This window comes from Arabidopsis lyrata (genome assembly GCF_000004255.2).
Source record: "Arabidopsis lyrata subsp. lyrata unplaced genomic scaffold ARALYscaffold_1, whole genome shotgun sequence".
NCBI lineage: Eukaryota > Viridiplantae > Streptophyta > Magnoliopsida > Brassicales > Brassicaceae > Arabidopsis > Arabidopsis lyrata.
The window spans coordinates 3,708,204-3,725,203 of NW_003302555.1; the positions used below are offsets into that span (position 1 = coordinate 3,708,204).

Consider the following 17,000-nt stretch of genomic DNA (forward strand, 5'->3'; position numbering starts at 1 on the left):
CAAATCACACTTCACTTCACTTCACATGCAATATTCCTTTGGGCTCTTGACTGATTCACTGGCTACTTCCCACCACACTCCATGTCCCCTCGTGACTTCTCTCTTCTCTCAACCCTCAAAACTTACCCAGCTTAGGAATTGTATTCAAGATTTCCCTATCCCCTCAAATCAAAATAACAAGACGTGTATATAATAGAAAAATACTATACCATTTTTGATTTTCCTATGCAAAAGGATAACAGCTATTTGAAAATAGTATACCATTTTATCTTACACATGTAATGAAAATCTACGGAGTAGTAGTACTACTGCCAGATAGACCGGACCGGATCGCACCAATTATAAATCGAATTTGAGGGACATTTTCGCACTTTCAACATCTCTCTGGCCATATATAAACTATAAAGACCACAACATCACAGTCGAAGAACATTATCTAAATATCTACACAATCACATTATCCCAAAACCATGGCCTCCTCCAGTCTCCATTTCTTCTTCTTCTTCTTGACACTTCTCTTGCCGTTCACTCTCACAACCGCCACACGTGACACATGTGCGACAGCCGCTCCCGATGGCTCCCACGACCTCTCAATCATCCCCATTAATGCCAAATGCTCACCTTTCGCACACACTCACGTCTCTGCCTCCGTGATAGACACCGTCCTCCACATGGCCTCCTCAGACTCCCACCGGTTCACCTACCTCTCAAGCCTCGTCGCCGGAAAATCAAAACCAACCTCCGTCCCCGTCGCCTCCGGTAACCAGCTCCACATCGGAAACTACGTGGTCCGAGCCAGACTCGGCACTCCTCCACAGCTCATGTTCATGGTCCTAGACACAAGTAACGACGCCGTTTGGCTCCCTTGCTCCGGCTGCTCCGGCTGTTCCAACGCCTCAACCTCCTTCAATACGAACTCCTCCTCCACTTACTCAACCGTCTCTTGCTCAACCACACAATGCACCCAAGCACGTGGCCTCACGTGCCCATCCTCCACACCACAACCGTCCATCTGCTCTTTCAACCAATCCTACGGCGGAGATTCATCCTTCTCCGCCAATCTCGTCCAAGACACGCTGACGCTATCCCCTGACGTCATCCCAAATTTCTCCTTCGGCTGCATCAACTCTGCCTCAGGCAATTCTCTACCTCCACAAGGACTAATGGGCCTGGGACGCGGGCCCATGTCGTTGGTCTCTCAAACGACGTCACTTTACTCAGGAGTGTTCTCCTACTGCCTCCCTAGCTTCAGGTCATTCTACTTCTCCGGGTCGCTGAAACTGGGTCTCTTGGGTCAACCCAAATCCATCAGATACACTCCACTCCTCCGTAATCCTCGCCGTCCATCACTTTACTATGTCAATCTCACCGGAGTGAGTGTCGGTTCCGTCCAGGTGCCCGTTGACCCGGTGTATTTGACGTTTGACTCGAATTCCGGCGCCGGAACGATCATCGATTCCGGTACTGTTATCACCCGTTTTGCTCAACCCGTTTACGAGGCCATTAGAGACGAGTTTAGGAAGCAGGTAATTTCGTTAATATCACAATTAGCTACATACAGGGCCGGCCCAAACTATTTGAGTGCCTAAAGCAAAAAAAAATTTGGTCCAGTAACAAAAGCTGTTATAAAAAAGAAAATACAAGTTTTAACATGTATGGGATTCGAAACCGTGACCTGTACAACAAAAGACTTCAATCTAACCACTAGACCACAGTAACATTTTAAAAATTGATGCCCCTAAAACTACTTATAATTATTTGATGCCTAAAACCCTTGCTTCATGGGCCATACCCATGGGCCGGCCCTGGCTACATACATAATAGTATTTAATATAGCTCAAGAAATGGGAAATTAATTTAAATCTTGTTAATGAAGGTGAATGGGTCATTCTCAACATTGGGAGCGTTTGACACGTGTTTCTCGGCGGATAACGAGAATGTGACGCCAAAGATAACGCTGCACATGACGTCACTCGACTTGAAGCTGCCGATGGAGAATACGCTTATCCACAGCAGCGCGGGAACGCTGACGTGTCTATCCATGGCAGGGATACGGCAGAACGCGAACGCTGTTCTAAACGTGATCGCGAATCTCCAACAGCAGAACTTAAGGATCTTGTTTGACGTTCCTAATTCTCGCATAGGAATTGCTCCTGAGCCATGCAACTAAGAGGACATAAAAATGCTCTCTCCCTCTCTTTATTTTACGTTCTTTGTACGTTTGATTTGAACAAATCCCTTAGAAATTAAGGTGCTTGACCTTCTACATATACTTTGTATGTGCGGCTATCTTCACTACGCATAACATGTCCAGTAGTTTCATCTCTTGCTCCAGAGATTTCTTTTCTAAATTAGTTTCTCGGTAATTGATGATATTCAGTGACGAGATACAAAATGATATGAAGAAACTATAGTGCGAAAAGAGCATAAGCAAATACTGTGTGCAACCCCCTCTCTCTCTCTCTGTGCCAATGCAGAGACTTAATTAAGACTACAATCCTCTTTGCCATTCTTTTTAAGGGTTCAAAAACAGATGCCTCGAGCAGTAAATAGTTTACAGGTTCAATCCAACTGTTGCGCATGAGTTCCTAAGGAAGTGACAGAAATCTTACAGGACAGCAAAGCTTGCTAGAAACATTGCTGTGAGCATTCTCGAGCAGCAGCTACAACGATTGGAGGCAACAGTCACACTTTCTATTCCTGAAAGACAATATGCAAGAAATTCGTCAGTCACAGTGCAGAAAACTGACCACAACGTGCAACAATGAATTTGGTTACTTAGATTTCTTGAACAAGGAGCAAAATTAAAAGATAACTAAATACCTCCATGGGAGCAGAGTCATTTGTGGCCGGATCAGGAATTATCAGGCCAGCAGGAACCTGGCCAAACTTCAAAGCCTATATATCCACAAGCCAAAAAAAAAAGAAGACTGTCAAATCAATCAAAAGCAACATTATCAGGCACAAATTTGATATTTAAAAAAAAAAGCAAGGGACCTGTTCGAGTCTGGCAATTTCTTCTATCGTCTGAGAATTGATAATTGCAGCCTGGAACATCATGGAAATGAAATACATAAGTTACTATCAAACAAACAATCTTGACCTGCTTATTATAAAGACAACAAATCAGCAAATATGCTTGATTCTATACAATTTCCAGTTCCGCACCTTGATCGCTAATATTTGCTCCTGTGTTGGCGCCACCACTTTCGGAGTCTCTGGATTTTCTGCAGTTTCTGGCACTTTTTTAACCTCCTCCGGAGAAACCTTCTTAACTTCCTCTTCTGCTTCTTTGGATGAAAACAAAGCTGCAGCTTCAGCTCTCTCCTGTTGGAAACCAATATTAGCCCAATTGTTGTTAAAACTAATGAAATTTCTTATTTCAGCATACAGATATAACTGTGCACAAGAATCTAGAACAACGGAATATGTTATCTCACTCGAATCTAAGAAAAACGGCAAACCAATTTCTTGCTCTCAGATATTCTATTTTTCAGATGATATTAAGGGTAGCTCCCGGTGACTTGTAGCAAAAACAATAACTTTAACTGGGCATCTAGGGTAAACAAAAATGGACAGTTGATAAAGCATATGATAAGGTCCTTACCTTGGCTTTGATTTTTATGAAATCCAGTACTCGAAGTGATTTTAGCTTGTGAATCACATAAAGGCGATAATTTGGCTTTTTGGTGATATTATTATCCAACAAAGTAAGGTACTGCAGCTTGGGAATGGAGGCAAGGGGGTCAATCTCAACCAGATTCACAAGCCTGTTATTTGTAAGAACCAAAGAGTGAAGCTTCGGCAGGAATTCTGCAGATATACAACCATACGATAAATACAACACAGTTAATCAACAAAGAAAACAATGTGTTTGAATTTACATTTTATTACAACACGCACATAGATGTTACCTCCAAGGTTAGGATTAATCCGGGTGATACGATTGTTATTGATGAGCAAAGTTCCTAAGCGATTGAGGTAAGGAAAGTTTTCTAGCTTAACTATCTCATTATCAGAAAGATCAATCGTATCGAATTGGTCCTGTAAGCAAAGCAGCACAAGTTAATTAATCTACTTATCAAAATTAATTCAACAGAAGTAATAAAATACGAAGGAGATTCTGTAGCATATTAGAGCCTTAAACATCAAAATTACCATGGCCTAACACAAAATCTATAGGAGGACTTTCACAGAGAAGACTGGCTCTCAAAAGTACAGAATCCACAATATGAACAAAAGTACTATTACACGAAGCCACATATACTCCTAAAGAGCTAGATACAATTCAGCAATGTTTCTTTCAATGATTTTTCAAAATACTTGAATGCAGAAACCCAACAGGCCGACTTAAGAACATAGAAATACAACCGCATCTACAAATTCATTAGTTAACAGACAAAGAAGAAACGAAACTCGATAGAAGAAGAAAGTACCTCAGTAGCACCCAAGTTTTCGATTACAGGAATCTTGTTACCTGCACCCGGAAAACAAACGATTATCCAGAGCAGATGCGATTAGGGTTACAAAACCCTAAAAAATGCAATGGGAAAGAGAAGAAGTTAACCTCGTAGATCCAATTCTCGCTCCTTGATAGCATTGAAGAAGTGAGGACTTTTCCAGATCAAATCAGCTGTGAGCTTCACCATGATTCTACTAGGGTTTTACTGCTTCGAGCTCTCTGATGCTGTTTCGCATTCAGAGGAAAGAGAACAGTGGCCAAGCTGACATAAAAACGTAGCAAAAGGACCTTTGTCATTTAAATAAACGGCCCATTTAATTGGGCCCGTCTGTTAGGCCCATAAGTATATCCTGATATTTAGGATTTTGGAAATTAAAAAAAAAATGAACAATTAAAAATAAAAGGACTAGTGTACGATTGAATCTTTTCTTCTTCGTTGGTTCCAACCCTAATCTAGGGTTACTCTCTCTCTCGCTTCCTTCTGTTCTTCGTTCTTGCCGATTCCACGAGCATTAGCTTCAGAGAACTTGAATTGGAGTGCGTTTGGATCAAAAACAGCTTAGCGAAGATGAGGATTATGATTAAGGGAGGTGTTTGGAAGAACACCGAAGATGAGATTCTCAAGGCCGCCGTGATGAAGTATGGTAAGAACCAATGGGCTCGGATCTCGTCTCTTCTCGTTCGTAAGTCGGCTAAACAGTGTAAAGCTCGATGGTACGAGTGGCTCGATCCTTCTATCAAAAAGGTTAGTCGTGTTCGCGTTTTCCTTCTCTTAAATGTTAGTGTTCTATGAATTTTTATGGATCTGGTTTTGGGGGAATTTTGGCCTTTTAGGTGGTTTGTTAGCTTGTTACTAGGAGGTTTAGCTGTATAAATGTATTGATTTGTTTCTGGAAATTCGTACAAAGTGTAAGCAAAATGCTAGGAGTTTTGGAGTATTCGAAGGTTTTCTTATGTTGTTGAAATAGAAACTGAGTTTATTTTTATGATTTTAATTTAATGTAGACTGAATGGACCAGAGAAGAAGATGAGAAGCTTCTACATCTTGCTAAACTCCTGCCTACTCAGTGGAGAACTATTGCTCCTATTGTGGGCCGTACACCATCTCAATGCCTTGAGAGGTATGAGAAGCTCCTTGATGCAGCATGTACTAAGGACGAGAATTATGATGCAGCGGATGATCCGCGAAAATTACGACCTGGTGAGATTGATCCGAACCCAGAAGCAAAGCCTGCTCGTCCTGATCCGGTAGACATGGACGAAGACGAGAAAGAAATGCTTTCTGAAGCAAGAGCTAGATTGGCTAACACTAGGGGAAAGAAGGCTAAAAGAAAAGCTAGAGAAAAACAACTTGAGGAAGCTAGAAGGCTTGCTTCTCTGCAAAAAAGAAGAGAACTAAAAGCAGCTGGGATTGATGGAAGGCATAGGAAAAGAAAGAGAAAGGGAATCGACTATAATGCAGAAATTCCTTTTGAAAAGAGGGCACCTGCTGGATTTTATGATACTGCGGATGAAGATCGTCCTGCTGACCAAGTAAAATTTCCAACTACCATTGAAGAACTTGAAGGAAAAAGAAGAGCTGATGTAGAAGCACATTTACGCAAACAAGATGTTGCAAGGAATAAAATTGCTCAGAGACAGGATGCTCCAGCAGCTATATTGCAAGCAAACAAGCTGAATGATCCCGAAGCTGTTAGGAAGAGGTCAAAGCTGATGTTACCACCACCGCAGATTTCAGACCATGAGCTAGAAGAAATTGCTAAGATGGGCTACGCAAGTGACCTTCTTGCCGAGAATGAGGAGCTAACAGAAGGCAGTGCTGCTACTCGTGCACTTTTGGCAAATTACTCACAAACACCAAGGCAAGGAATGACACCCATGAGGACGCCTCAAAGAACTCCTGCTGGTAAAGGTGATGCTATTATGATGGAAGCAGAAAACCTGGCCAGATTAAGGGACTCCCAGACACCTTTGCTAGGAGGAGAAAATCCTGAGTTGCACCCTTCTGACTTCACTGGGGTCACTCCGAGAAAGAAGGAGATTCAAACGCCTAATCCAATGTTGACCCCTTCGATGACTCCTGGTGGTGCTGGTCTTACTCCAAGAATTGGCTTGACGCCATCAAGGGATGGGTCTTCTTTTTCTATGACACCCAAAGGGACTCCCTTCAGGGATGAACTTCACATTAATGAAGACATGGACATGCACGAAAGTGCAAAACTTGAGAGGCAGAGACGAGAGGAAGCTAGAAGGAGTTTACGCTCTGGTTTGACTGGGCTTCCTCAGCCAAAGAACGAGTACCAAATAGTTGCACAACCTCCTCCAGAGGACAATGAAGAGCCAGAAGAGAAAATTGAGGAAGACATGTCAGACAGGATAGCTAGGGAAAAGGCTGAGGAAGAAGCAAGACAACAGGCATTGCTTAAGAAGAGATCCAAGGTCTTGCAGAGAGATCTTCCTAGACCCCCAGCTGCTTCATTGGAAGTAATTAGGAACTCGTTGCTTTCAGCTGATGGAGACAAAAGTTCTGTTGTTCCTCCTACTCCGATTGAGGTTGCAGATAAAATGGTAAGAGAGGAGCTTCTACAGTTGCTGGAGCATGATAATGCAAAGTATCCGCTTGATGAGAAAGCTGAGAAGAAGAAAGGAGCCAAGAACCGTACCAACAGTTCTGCTTCTCAAGTTCTTGCAATTGACGATTTTGATGAAAATGAACTCCAAGAGGTATGTAGATGAATATATCTTCCCAATTTCAATTTACTTTTGGTTGAATTATTCGTTGGCCGGCCTCTTGACTCCTTAGTTCTCTCTTGTTTTAGGCTAAGATTGTTTGATTGATATTTTTGGCATGAATGTTTATCCCTCCTTAATTATCAACATCTGTAATTTGGTATATACTAGGGAGTTTCTAATGAAGGTTGTTGCCCCTGATCTTTGGTAGGCTGACAAAATGATAAAGGAGGAGGGGAAGTTTCTTTGTGTGTCAATGGGACATGAGGACAAGTCACTTGATGATTTCGTAGAAGCTCACAACACATGCGTGAACGATCTCATGTACTTCCCCACTCGAAGTGCTTACGAGCTCTCAAGTGTTGCTGGGAACGCGGACAAAGTTGCAGCATTGCAGGTGGAGATGGAAAATACAAGAAAAAAGATGGAGGAGGATGAGAAGAAGGCAGAACACATGAAGGCCAAGTATAAAACTTATACAAAGGGTCATGAGGTAATATATAGTCCAATTGCTATAATGTTAATTAAACTATATTTTGGTTGGTGTCATGTTTAACGGATTTGTTCATTTGACAGAGGAGGGCAGAGACCGTGTGGACCCAAATAGAGGCGACTTTGAAGCAGATTGAGATTGGTGGAACAGAAGTAGAGTGTTTCAATGCATTGAAGAGGCAAGAAGAGATGGCTGCATCTTTCAGGAAAAGGAATTTGCAAGAGGAAGTGATAAAGCAAAAGGAAACAGAGAGTAAACTGCAAACGCGCTATGGGAATGTGTTGGCAATGGTTGAAAAAGCAGAGGAGATAATGGTCGGGTTCCGAGCACAGGCATTGAAGAAACAAGAGGATGTGGAAGATTCTCACAAACTGAAAGAAGCTAAGGTTGCCACTGGAGAGGAAGAGGACGTAGCCATAGTCATGGAAGCTTCTGCATAAAAACTTGAGTTTTGTATTGCTTACAAGTTTTAAGGAGACGTAGCTTGACTTTGTATTGGTAAGTTTTTAATATGAGTCATGACTTTGTAAAAAGGTTATGATATATTCTCTGTTTGTATGCTTTGCAAGAGTCAAGAAATTTGAATGCTTCAGATCTGTTTGGTTCCGAATGTACAATCTAAAGTTTGTTTAATCCTCCTCTCTCATTCAATGCACAACTTTTTATCTTGGCTAGGATCGTATGGAATCATTCAATGCACAACTTTTATCCTTGTCAAGAGATCGTATGGAAGAGAAGGAAAAAGCTTGCATATCATTTAAATCCGATTTTCAATGTTTTTGGCATAAAGCCAAAATCAAAAATACAAGTCTTGTGTGTAAACTCATTATTAGAAAGCAACAAAAGATAACTAGAGAGTTTCAGCCCTCTCTTAAAAACTGATTAGGCTCTCAATTCTTCTACTCCACTACTTCAATTAGGGTGGGCTCATAGTCAGAGGGAGCCACAAATCCATGGAGGTTCATCACTGTTGCAGCTACATTTGCAAGCCCTGGTGTTTCCAGATCTTTACGGAACCTCACTCCTTTAGACAAGCCAGGACCTCCAATAGCAATCGGCACCTACAAACAATAGTTACAATTTCACATCAGATCTAGTCCAATGTTTTATGTTCTGGTAAATAACACAGATTACAGATATGGACTTACTGGCTTGAGTGTGTGAGAGGTTAGAATCTGAAGCTTCCCTTCCTTATCCAAAGCAGGCTTCCCAGATTTATCCCTCTTCACCATGTCCTCTGCGTTTCCATGATCAGCAGTCACAACATAAATTCCTTTCACTTGTTCGATTGCATCAAAAATCATCTGTAACAACCAAACGATTTGTGGGATACGTCACACTCTCACTCATATCATTAAGACTTGTCAATAAACGTATAAAACAATACCTTCACAGCAAGATCAGCAGCCTCGCATGCAACAACCGTGGCTTCAATATCACCTGTATGACCCACCATATCTCCATTTGGAATGTTAACTCGCACCTGAAAATCAATATCAAAACATAAGATGATGGCTGCTTATTTCATGAGATGTTTGATTATAAGATCATAAGACCATTCATCCACCTCACCTGATCAAACTTGCCACTAAGGATTGCATCCCTTGCCTTCTCACCAATTTCTAGAGCTTTCATCTTTGGTTGGACATTGAATGATATTCCACTGTCACTTGGGATTTCAACATACTCCTCCAATTTCTCGTTGAAATATCCAGATCGGTTTCCATTCCAGAAGAAGGTGACATGCCCAAATTTGACGGTCTCACTGTTTCAGACACATACATTAATGTATATGATCAGTTCAAGAGTGGTACACTATTGGAAAAAATGCAAAGAATATCATAGACCAATAATGAGCAAGCAACTGGAACTATTCTAAGCAAAGCATATAAACAATACTCAAATGAAACAGTGAGAAAAGAACAGAAGTTGAAATACCTGCAAGCAAAAGTACTGACGCCATTGTGAGCCAAATATTCACCAGAAGTTCTATCAATCTCCGGGGGAGAAACGAGGTAACGGCTAGGTAGCTTAAGCTCTCCATCATACTGCAGCATACCAGCATAACGAATCTTGGGGAACCTCACACGATCAAATTTGTCAAAATCTTCATACTCAAGTGCCTTAGCATGCATAACCATACGATCAGCCCTGAAGTTGAAGGTAACAACAGCATCACCGTCCACAATCGGACCAACTGGTTTCCCTGAATCATCAACAATGACAAAGGGAGGCAAATACTGGTCATTAGCACCAGGTTCTTTCCTCAAAGTCTTCACAGCTTCAACAGCGTTTTTGAATTTGTGAGGAGCTTCTCCAAGAACTTGAGCATCCCAACCTCTTTTAACAACTTCCCAATCATTCTCATATCGGTCCAAAGTCACATACATACGACCTCCACCAGATGCAATCTGAGCATCCACACCATTCTCACGTAATGTAACGAGATCGGCTTCAAGAGTTTCCACAAATCCAACACTAGAACCATCCAAAACATCACGACCATCAGTAAGAATATGGACTCTGATTCTCTTAGCACCACGTTCAGCAGATCCTTTAATCAACAACTGCACGAAACAACCAAGTTTTCAGAAATCGATAAGAAAACAATCAACAAGATATTTAGGGTAAAAAAAAAAAGATCAAATAAAAACCTGTAGCTGATCGAGACGAGAGTGGACTCCACCGTCACTGAGAAGTCCAACAAGATGCAAAGTATTTGTCTCGAAAGATTCAGAAACGTATTTGAAACCTTCACCTTGAAAGATTTTGCCAGAAGCAAGAGCTTGGTCACAAAGCTTAGCACCTTGAGCGAAGATACGACCAGCACCAAGAGCATTATGACCAACCTCACTGTTTCCCATATCATCTTCACTGGGAAGTCCAACAGCAGTACCGTGAGCTTTGATCAACGTCCAAGTATCAGGAGCTCCCTATAGAGAAACAAAAGTAAGTTCGATGAAGAAGAAAACGCAACAAAGGAAGCAACATACATGCTTAAGAGAATCCATGGCTGGAGTTGGAGCGTTGTGGATACAGTTGTACTGATCAGGAGCAGATTCACCCCAACCATCTAGGACGATTAAGGCGATGGTTTTGCCCTTGGGTAGTTTGGGATGGTCATCGAGCTTCCAGGCGGAGGAGGTAGCCATAGCTGAGATTTTTGAGATGCAATCGAAGAATAAACTGAAAGCAGATCTGAGAAAAGTGAAGGTTGGTGTCAAGGAAGAGGCGGGTTTTAAAAAGAGGCGTTTTTGCAATATGGGCCCATCAATTGGGCCACTTGTCTCTCACGTAAATATAAAATTCTTATTGGTTCCGAATATTCGTTTTCCTTCTTTTTCTTACATTATGATGATTCATGCCATTTTGTTGCTTATATGTTTTAGGAAAAAAAAAAAAAAAAAAGAACACTGCGACATGTATAATTTATTTTTACTCTTGTTCTATTTCTACCTTCATTACTTCCACTTTTTAATAATTAAAATATAGAAATATTGCTTTACTTCCATTTTATTAGAGCTCATAATAAATGTCCAATCGCCTTATTAAATTTTACTTGGTTTACAAGGAATTCGGAAGAGTATGATGAACCGGCATTGTTTATTGGTTCATAAATACACCAAAAATATCTTACCTTATTCTTTGTTCCAAAAATAATCAACCTGTTTGGAGTTGTTACATCTAATCTACCTAAGCTTTCCAAACAAAAACCACGAACCCATTGTTTTTTTTTGGGATCCCACGAATCTCTTGTGGAAACAATCAACACAGTCCTAAATGAATGAATAATTTCTTATCAAGTTTGGGAACATATTAGCTTTGCGAATATATTATTTTATCTAAGAAGGACTTTATTTTTTTAATAGTTTTGTGTGTGTGTTTCTCATGAATCATGATAAAATACAGGTAAGAAACATCTAATGGATTAGAAATAGATTGTAGAAGAAAATAATTTGTACTAGAAAACACTGAAGGCGGAGTTCGTATTTGTATACTAATTGGCCCGACAACTACCAACACCGACATATGTGCTTTCGGCAAGTTTTGATTTGGTGATATACTGATATATCATTCCAAAATTTCAATTATTTTAGTGTCTTCTTGATTCACTGATTAAACATTTTATATATATACCATTTAGTTCGTGGAGTGTTTTAGGTATTAAATTCCTTATGCAAATTTGTATATTTAAATAAAATTTCGATTTATGCACACGTTTGGTACTTGTTCAATTGAAACATTTTTTCTAACTAGACACGCCAATAAATAATAAGTTGGTTTTAAAATTTTACAAAACAAAAAGGTTCAGATTTTTTAATATTTTGCAACAAAAAGATTTTCCAAGTCTCCGCTCTCTTTGTCGGAGTATCAACTGTTGCAACGATTCTGTACTATCCTGGGTATAATTCCTTCAACCACTGGACTGCTCGAATTGCATTGTGGTTTATCGTTGTCGTGGGAAGCCTGAAGGTAGTTTGTGATTGCATCATGTTTCCCGGACGCTAGCTGCCTCTCCTCTATTCACACATAGCTTTGTTTTTAAATATTTAAAGACAGTTTCTTTTCTTAATTATGCTAAAAAAGACTTGTTTTGTTGTTATCATGTTTATGATGCGAGTTGGTGAACTCTTGATGAATCATGTTTATGCAATTTCTTAAATTTTGTTGCCATGTTCAGGGCCGGCCCAGACCTAAAGCCTAGCAAGCAGATGCTTTAGGCAGCAAATCTTATATGTATTTTAAAAGGCATCAAAATTATAAAAGTGTCTTGTAGTCTAGTGGTATTTAGGACGTCTAAAGGTAGTTGGGCGTGGGTTCGATCCTTGGCAACCGAAGATTTTAACATTTTTTTATTTTTGGTTATTGTAAATGGGCATCAAATTTTGTTGGGCTTTAGGCATCATGAATCTTTGGGCCGGCCCTGGCCATGTTCTATTGATTTCTATTATTTCTTACAACAACATTTATGGAACGTGGTGCTTGATGAATCAAGTTCGCGTAGATCATGATGGAATTTGTTTACCGAGAATCATGAATCAACATTTCCTTGTCCTTCTTACATTTCTTTGATATACTGATATATCATTCCAAAATTTCAATTATTTTAGTGTCTTCTTGATTCACTGATTAAACATTTTATATATAAAACCATTTAGTTCGTGGAGTGTTTTAGGTATTAAATCCGCCCTTGAAAATTGTGGAACCAAGCACTAATTGTGAATCATGTTTATGAAGTGATGACAAGTGAAACAGAGAATCGTCCTCCTCGTCTATGCCTAATGTGAAGATGTCCACGCAATAAGCTTAGACTATCCCATAAAAAAAAAACACACATAGTTAATTAGTTAAGTCTTTTCAGACTGAGAAGCAAGAGAGAAAGAATCTCTTGATAACAAAACCAATGAACCCAAACGAAGACACTCCAGCAGCAGCAGCAGTATATTTGATCTTGTCCTTGTCCAGTTTAACTTGGAGACCGGACAAAGTCAATTCCACATTCTTGACCCGTTCCTCGAGGACATGACAACCATCGGTAACTGCTTTATTCCTCTCCAAGGAAACCTCCTCGAGCTTAGACTTCAACCAGTCTAGCTTGAAGCCTACTTTCGTCAGCTCAGACAGTTGGTTTTGAGCGTTGGTTAGTTCAGCCGCAGACAAGCTCTGTGGAGACTTGCTCAGTGTCTCGATGAGGCAGAAGAAGAGAGTCAAGTACACTGACCTCAGCTCCTCGTACTTTGGCACGAAATCTACTTCAAAGTCTGGGTGCCGACTTAAAATATGGGTCCATGAAAGAGCCTGCCAAAAGATTTTGATTAGGTTCAACCAGATTCACAAGACGGAGATGGTTGTTATAAATGGGAAACCGAACTTACTTGAGAAGCAAGGATCTGGACACCATTGTATGGTAGTATATAATTCTCGGTTGATTGTCCTTGATGAACAACTTCGACAACTTCAAGGTAGACTTGAATGGTTAGTTTGTTGTTGTCGTCGTCTTCTAGAAGCTTGGCAAGAGGCAACATCTTCATTAAACCCCATTGTGGGGCCTCAGCGCAGAACAATGTGCATCTGCCGCCGTCTGTATATAATAGTGTATATATATATCGTCAACTCATGACTTTGATCTTCTTAATATCAATCAAATCAAATCAATGAGATCATCGGATACATATAAAAAGAGTAAAAAGAAGTTGATTACTAGTGGTTCTGCAGAGCTCTTTGCCGGATTGATTCAAAATAACGAAGAAACAGCGAACTCTCCTATGCCATCCAAGTCTCAATGATCTAAGATTCAAGACGCTCAGAAACAGAGACAAGTGATGATCATAACCAGGGTGGCCCTTGGGGTGAACAATAAGATACCTAAAGACAAAACCGTAAGTTCTTTTAGACAAAAGCCTAATGATAGGATGAGTCTTGTCGATTTTTACCATTCGCAGCCGCCGCTTGAGAAGGGCTCCGAACTTATCATATCATGGTTCCTGTCCGATAAGTTGTCTATCTCCCAACTGAAGCTCTTCTTCAATTCCGTACCCATCATGCCTCGGTTGTCGGAGGCGAAAGACAAAAAAAAAAACTTTACAGCTCCTAACAAATAGGGTTAAGTAAACATCCAAAAAAAACTTCATATTACGCAATTAACATTTTTTTCTAATTCTTTTTTTTGAAAAGGGATGTTGCAAAAATGCGGAATGTTTTTGCTGCTTTAGGTAATGGATATTAAATGATTTTAATGTTTTCGTTTATTATATATTTTTTTTAACACTAAGTTTTCATTCATTTTACACTATAATAAATATCAAATTTTATCTCTTTTAACTCTTTTCTCATAAGAGTTTGTTTTTGCAATCATCTAGTGTATTAGTATTAACCACATTTGATGCAAAAATTCAGCACTCTTTTATTAGAGGCTTTGTTTCTTGAAAAAGTCAAAGAAGCATGGAACAATGCAAGTTCAAACAAAAGAAAACAATTTCATCAAACAAGTAGAAGAAGATGATGAAGGAGAAAACAGAAAACGACTGTAACAGAGCTGATAACAGCAGAGGAAGACGAAGAGGAATGAGCAGAAGCAGATTTTGGCAGCCTCGGGAAGTCATCTGGAGAAGGCATTACACATTCATCACCATTGAACAAGATTCTCCTTGGGAAAGCCCAACCTTCTCTAAATGTGAAATTTCCCATATCTTTCTTTAGCAATAACTCTGTTTGCACATTCCCAATCTTTCCTTCTTGAAGCAAAACATCATTGTAAAACTGGACTCCCCAAAACATCCCTGTGTCGTCTGAAACCGTACACCAATAAAGTAATTATCTTAAGGAAACTATGGTCTGGTTTTTAAGAATTTACTTACTGATGCCGTTTTGATATGGTGTCAAAGATTTGTAGTTAAAGCTAAAGACTTGTTGGACGCTTTTCAAGTTTGGATGAAGCACAACTAAGTTCCAATTAGTGTAATTCTTCATTGTGTTGAAATTTGTTGCTGTGATCTTAACCCTCCAATACTCTCTATAGTTCACTTTCACATGCCAGTGGATGCGGATGGGACACATATGATCGGAACACTTCACCACAGGAGATACTTCCTCCTCTGGATCATGTTTCTGTTCAAGATATGGCGGCAACTCTCCATCCCTGAACATTCAAATGTTACATCTATATATATCCAAAAAACAGTGAAAGGGTTTTTTAGAAGAGTGAATTACTTGACACAAGGGGAACTAGAGCAGCCGCAGCTACAGGTAGGACAAGGAACGATGTTTTGGTAGTAGAAGGCAGAGAGTGAAACACAGCATTTTGGAGATTGTGATGACCGAAACTGCGAGTATACACACACTGCCTCCCATGTTGCTGCACTCAACACCAAATATCTTATGTTAAGTAACTCAAGAAAACTATCTTTAACCAGTTTCTTCATCTTATATCATTTTGGTTACCTAGAGCTTGTGTTTTGCGACGGCCCTTGTCTGTGCTGAACTTAGTCGGGGTCACGGATGTAGCATTGTCGCAGCTATAACCCGGGACCCCTATATCGAAATTGTAAGGGATATAGAACTCTTCAGGGCCATCAGGAGAGCTTCCAACTACCATTTGAAAAGCAGAGACGTGATTGGCGTGGTCCTGAGACATGGAAGTCAAGACGCCACCACGGCAACAATTGGCAACCTGAACGTTGAGAGAAGCTCCGGGAAGAAGGTCGACGATGGTTGGTCGCTGGAGACAGCAGTGAGGGAGGTTTCCGCTGGAGGCAAAGGCAGAGCAATTACCTTGCTCCGTCGTCTCAGCTCCTTTCATTTCCCATATCACTTCATTGTTGAGCCAATGCCAACTAAGCTTCCACCCGGGCTTTTCCACGTGTCGGTACTCTTGCATGTTCTCTAATGTTACTAGTACCTGCAACATTACATTTTGAATTAATGTTAGGAGTAGCTTTCATTTTTAGTTAAAATCACTAAGATTATACTTAACAATATAATAAATTTGAATCATCATTGAACAAGGGCCACATGTGTCAAAAGAACAAAAAAAAAATCAGATTTTACAAGTTATAACAGAAGATGATATTGACAAAATCAACTTTGCAGGAAACAAAACAAACTTTTGAGTAAACTTGTTCGTCTCAAGCTTAAGATTCGGATACTTTTTAGTTATTTTTATTTTGTTATATCTTTTTAAGTTTTTTTTTTAATCATAAACCCAAATTCTTCCAAGAACAAAAAAAAAAAAAACCCCAGATTATCTGAGGTTCATGCGGGTCCCATAATCAGACACAGTAATAAAAATTAAAAAAGCTTATGCAGAGGAAAAAACACAAGCTAAGAGAACAAAAGAAGAAGAGTTACGTGGTGTTGGCCAGGTGATGATAAAAGAAGATCCCATTTGATGATGATTTTCCCGAACGGATCCAAAGGATCGTATCCATCTGCAACCATTTTATCACTAATAATCATAAACCCTACTAACCATAATCAAATTTACGTTTTATGATAAGAAATAGAAAAGGAGTTTAAAAGACTTACGTGTGTGTGATGAGATTGTGAATAGAATGACAGTAACGACGAACGACAGGTTTAGCATTGCACCCATTTTCTCTTACAGACGATGAACAAACAAAAAGAAGAGAAACTAGTGACGTCGGATTTTCAGATTCCGATGAAAATGAATCAAAACATTTTTTCTAAAACGTGAATTTTGATTTGGCTTTGGGAATAAGAAAGAGAAAGAGAGAGATAAAACATCTCAAGAGTCTTAAAGTGTGACGCCTCGGGTTTCCCTGTGTTAAGAGAGAGACAATTAAAGCAAAGAAGTCA

General features: G+C 39.9%; 6 protein-coding genes across 6 annotated transcripts; 2 read left to right on the top strand and 4 right to left on the bottom strand.

The window, feature by feature from the left end:
- Window positions 1–287: 287 nt before the first annotated feature.
- On the top strand, window positions 288–2,334 carry LOC9325832 (aspartyl protease AED3). Its single transcript, XM_021012520.1, has 2 exons — window positions 288–1,526; window positions 1,877–2,334. The coding sequence occupies exons 1-2, from the start codon at window positions 471–473 to the stop codon at window positions 2,168–2,170; spliced, it is 1,350 nt and encodes a 449-aa protein (XP_020868179.1). The 5' UTR covers window positions 288–470; the 3' UTR covers window positions 2,171–2,334.
- An 8-nt stretch (window positions 2,335–2,342) lies between these two features.
- On the bottom strand, window positions 2,343–4,731 carry LOC9325833 (U2 small nuclear ribonucleoprotein A'). The gene is made up of 8 exons (XM_021012534.1): window positions 4,568–4,731; window positions 4,437–4,477; window positions 3,915–4,044; window positions 3,608–3,813; window positions 3,169–3,327; window positions 2,998–3,048; window positions 2,824–2,898; window positions 2,343–2,700 (listed from the first exon to the last, which is right to left on the bottom strand). Exons 1-8 carry the CDS (start codon window positions 4,647–4,649, stop codon window positions 2,695–2,697), a joined length of 750 nt encoding a protein of 249 aa, XP_020868193.1. The 5' UTR covers window positions 4,650–4,731; the 3' UTR covers window positions 2,343–2,694.
- A 131-nt stretch (window positions 4,732–4,862) lies between these two features.
- LOC9328584 (cell division cycle 5-like protein) lies at window positions 4,863–8,320 on the top strand. The gene is made up of 4 exons (XM_021012508.1): window positions 4,863–5,207; window positions 5,468–7,186; window positions 7,404–7,685; window positions 7,769–8,320. The coding sequence occupies exons 1-4, from the start codon at window positions 5,031–5,033 to the stop codon at window positions 8,123–8,125; spliced, it is 2,535 nt and encodes an 844-aa protein (XP_020868167.1). The 5' UTR covers window positions 4,863–5,030; the 3' UTR covers window positions 8,126–8,320.
- A 92-nt stretch (window positions 8,321–8,412) lies between these two features.
- Window positions 8,413–10,944, bottom strand: LOC9325834 (2,3-bisphosphoglycerate-independent phosphoglycerate mutase 1). Its single transcript, XM_002892476.2, has 7 exons — window positions 10,679–10,944; window positions 10,340–10,618; window positions 9,624–10,252; window positions 9,258–9,450; window positions 9,073–9,168; window positions 8,834–8,989; window positions 8,413–8,746 (listed from the first exon to the last, which is right to left on the bottom strand). Exons 1-7 carry the CDS (start codon window positions 10,835–10,837, stop codon window positions 8,585–8,587), a joined length of 1,674 nt encoding a protein of 557 aa, XP_002892522.1. The 5' UTR covers window positions 10,838–10,944; the 3' UTR covers window positions 8,413–8,584.
- A 1,900-nt stretch (window positions 10,945–12,844) lies between these two features.
- LOC9328585 (MATH domain and coiled-coil domain-containing protein At2g42465) lies at window positions 12,845–14,243 on the bottom strand. The gene is made up of 3 exons (XM_021012532.1): window positions 13,888–14,243; window positions 13,562–13,767; window positions 12,845–13,484 (listed from the first exon to the last, which is right to left on the bottom strand). Exons 1-3 carry the CDS (start codon window positions 14,120–14,122, stop codon window positions 13,044–13,046), a joined length of 882 nt encoding a protein of 293 aa, XP_020868191.1. The 5' UTR covers window positions 14,123–14,243; the 3' UTR covers window positions 12,845–13,043.
- A 321-nt stretch (window positions 14,244–14,564) lies between these two features.
- Window positions 14,565–16,980, bottom strand: LOC9328586 (COBRA-like protein 6). Its single transcript, XM_021012521.1, has 6 exons — window positions 16,710–16,980; window positions 16,533–16,612; window positions 15,627–16,083; window positions 15,396–15,540; window positions 15,044–15,324; window positions 14,565–14,974 (listed from the first exon to the last, which is right to left on the bottom strand). Exons 1-6 carry the CDS (start codon window positions 16,774–16,776, stop codon window positions 14,667–14,669), a joined length of 1,338 nt encoding a protein of 445 aa, XP_020868180.1. The 5' UTR covers window positions 16,777–16,980; the 3' UTR covers window positions 14,565–14,666.
- Between the last annotated feature and the right edge of the window lie 20 nt (window positions 16,981–17,000).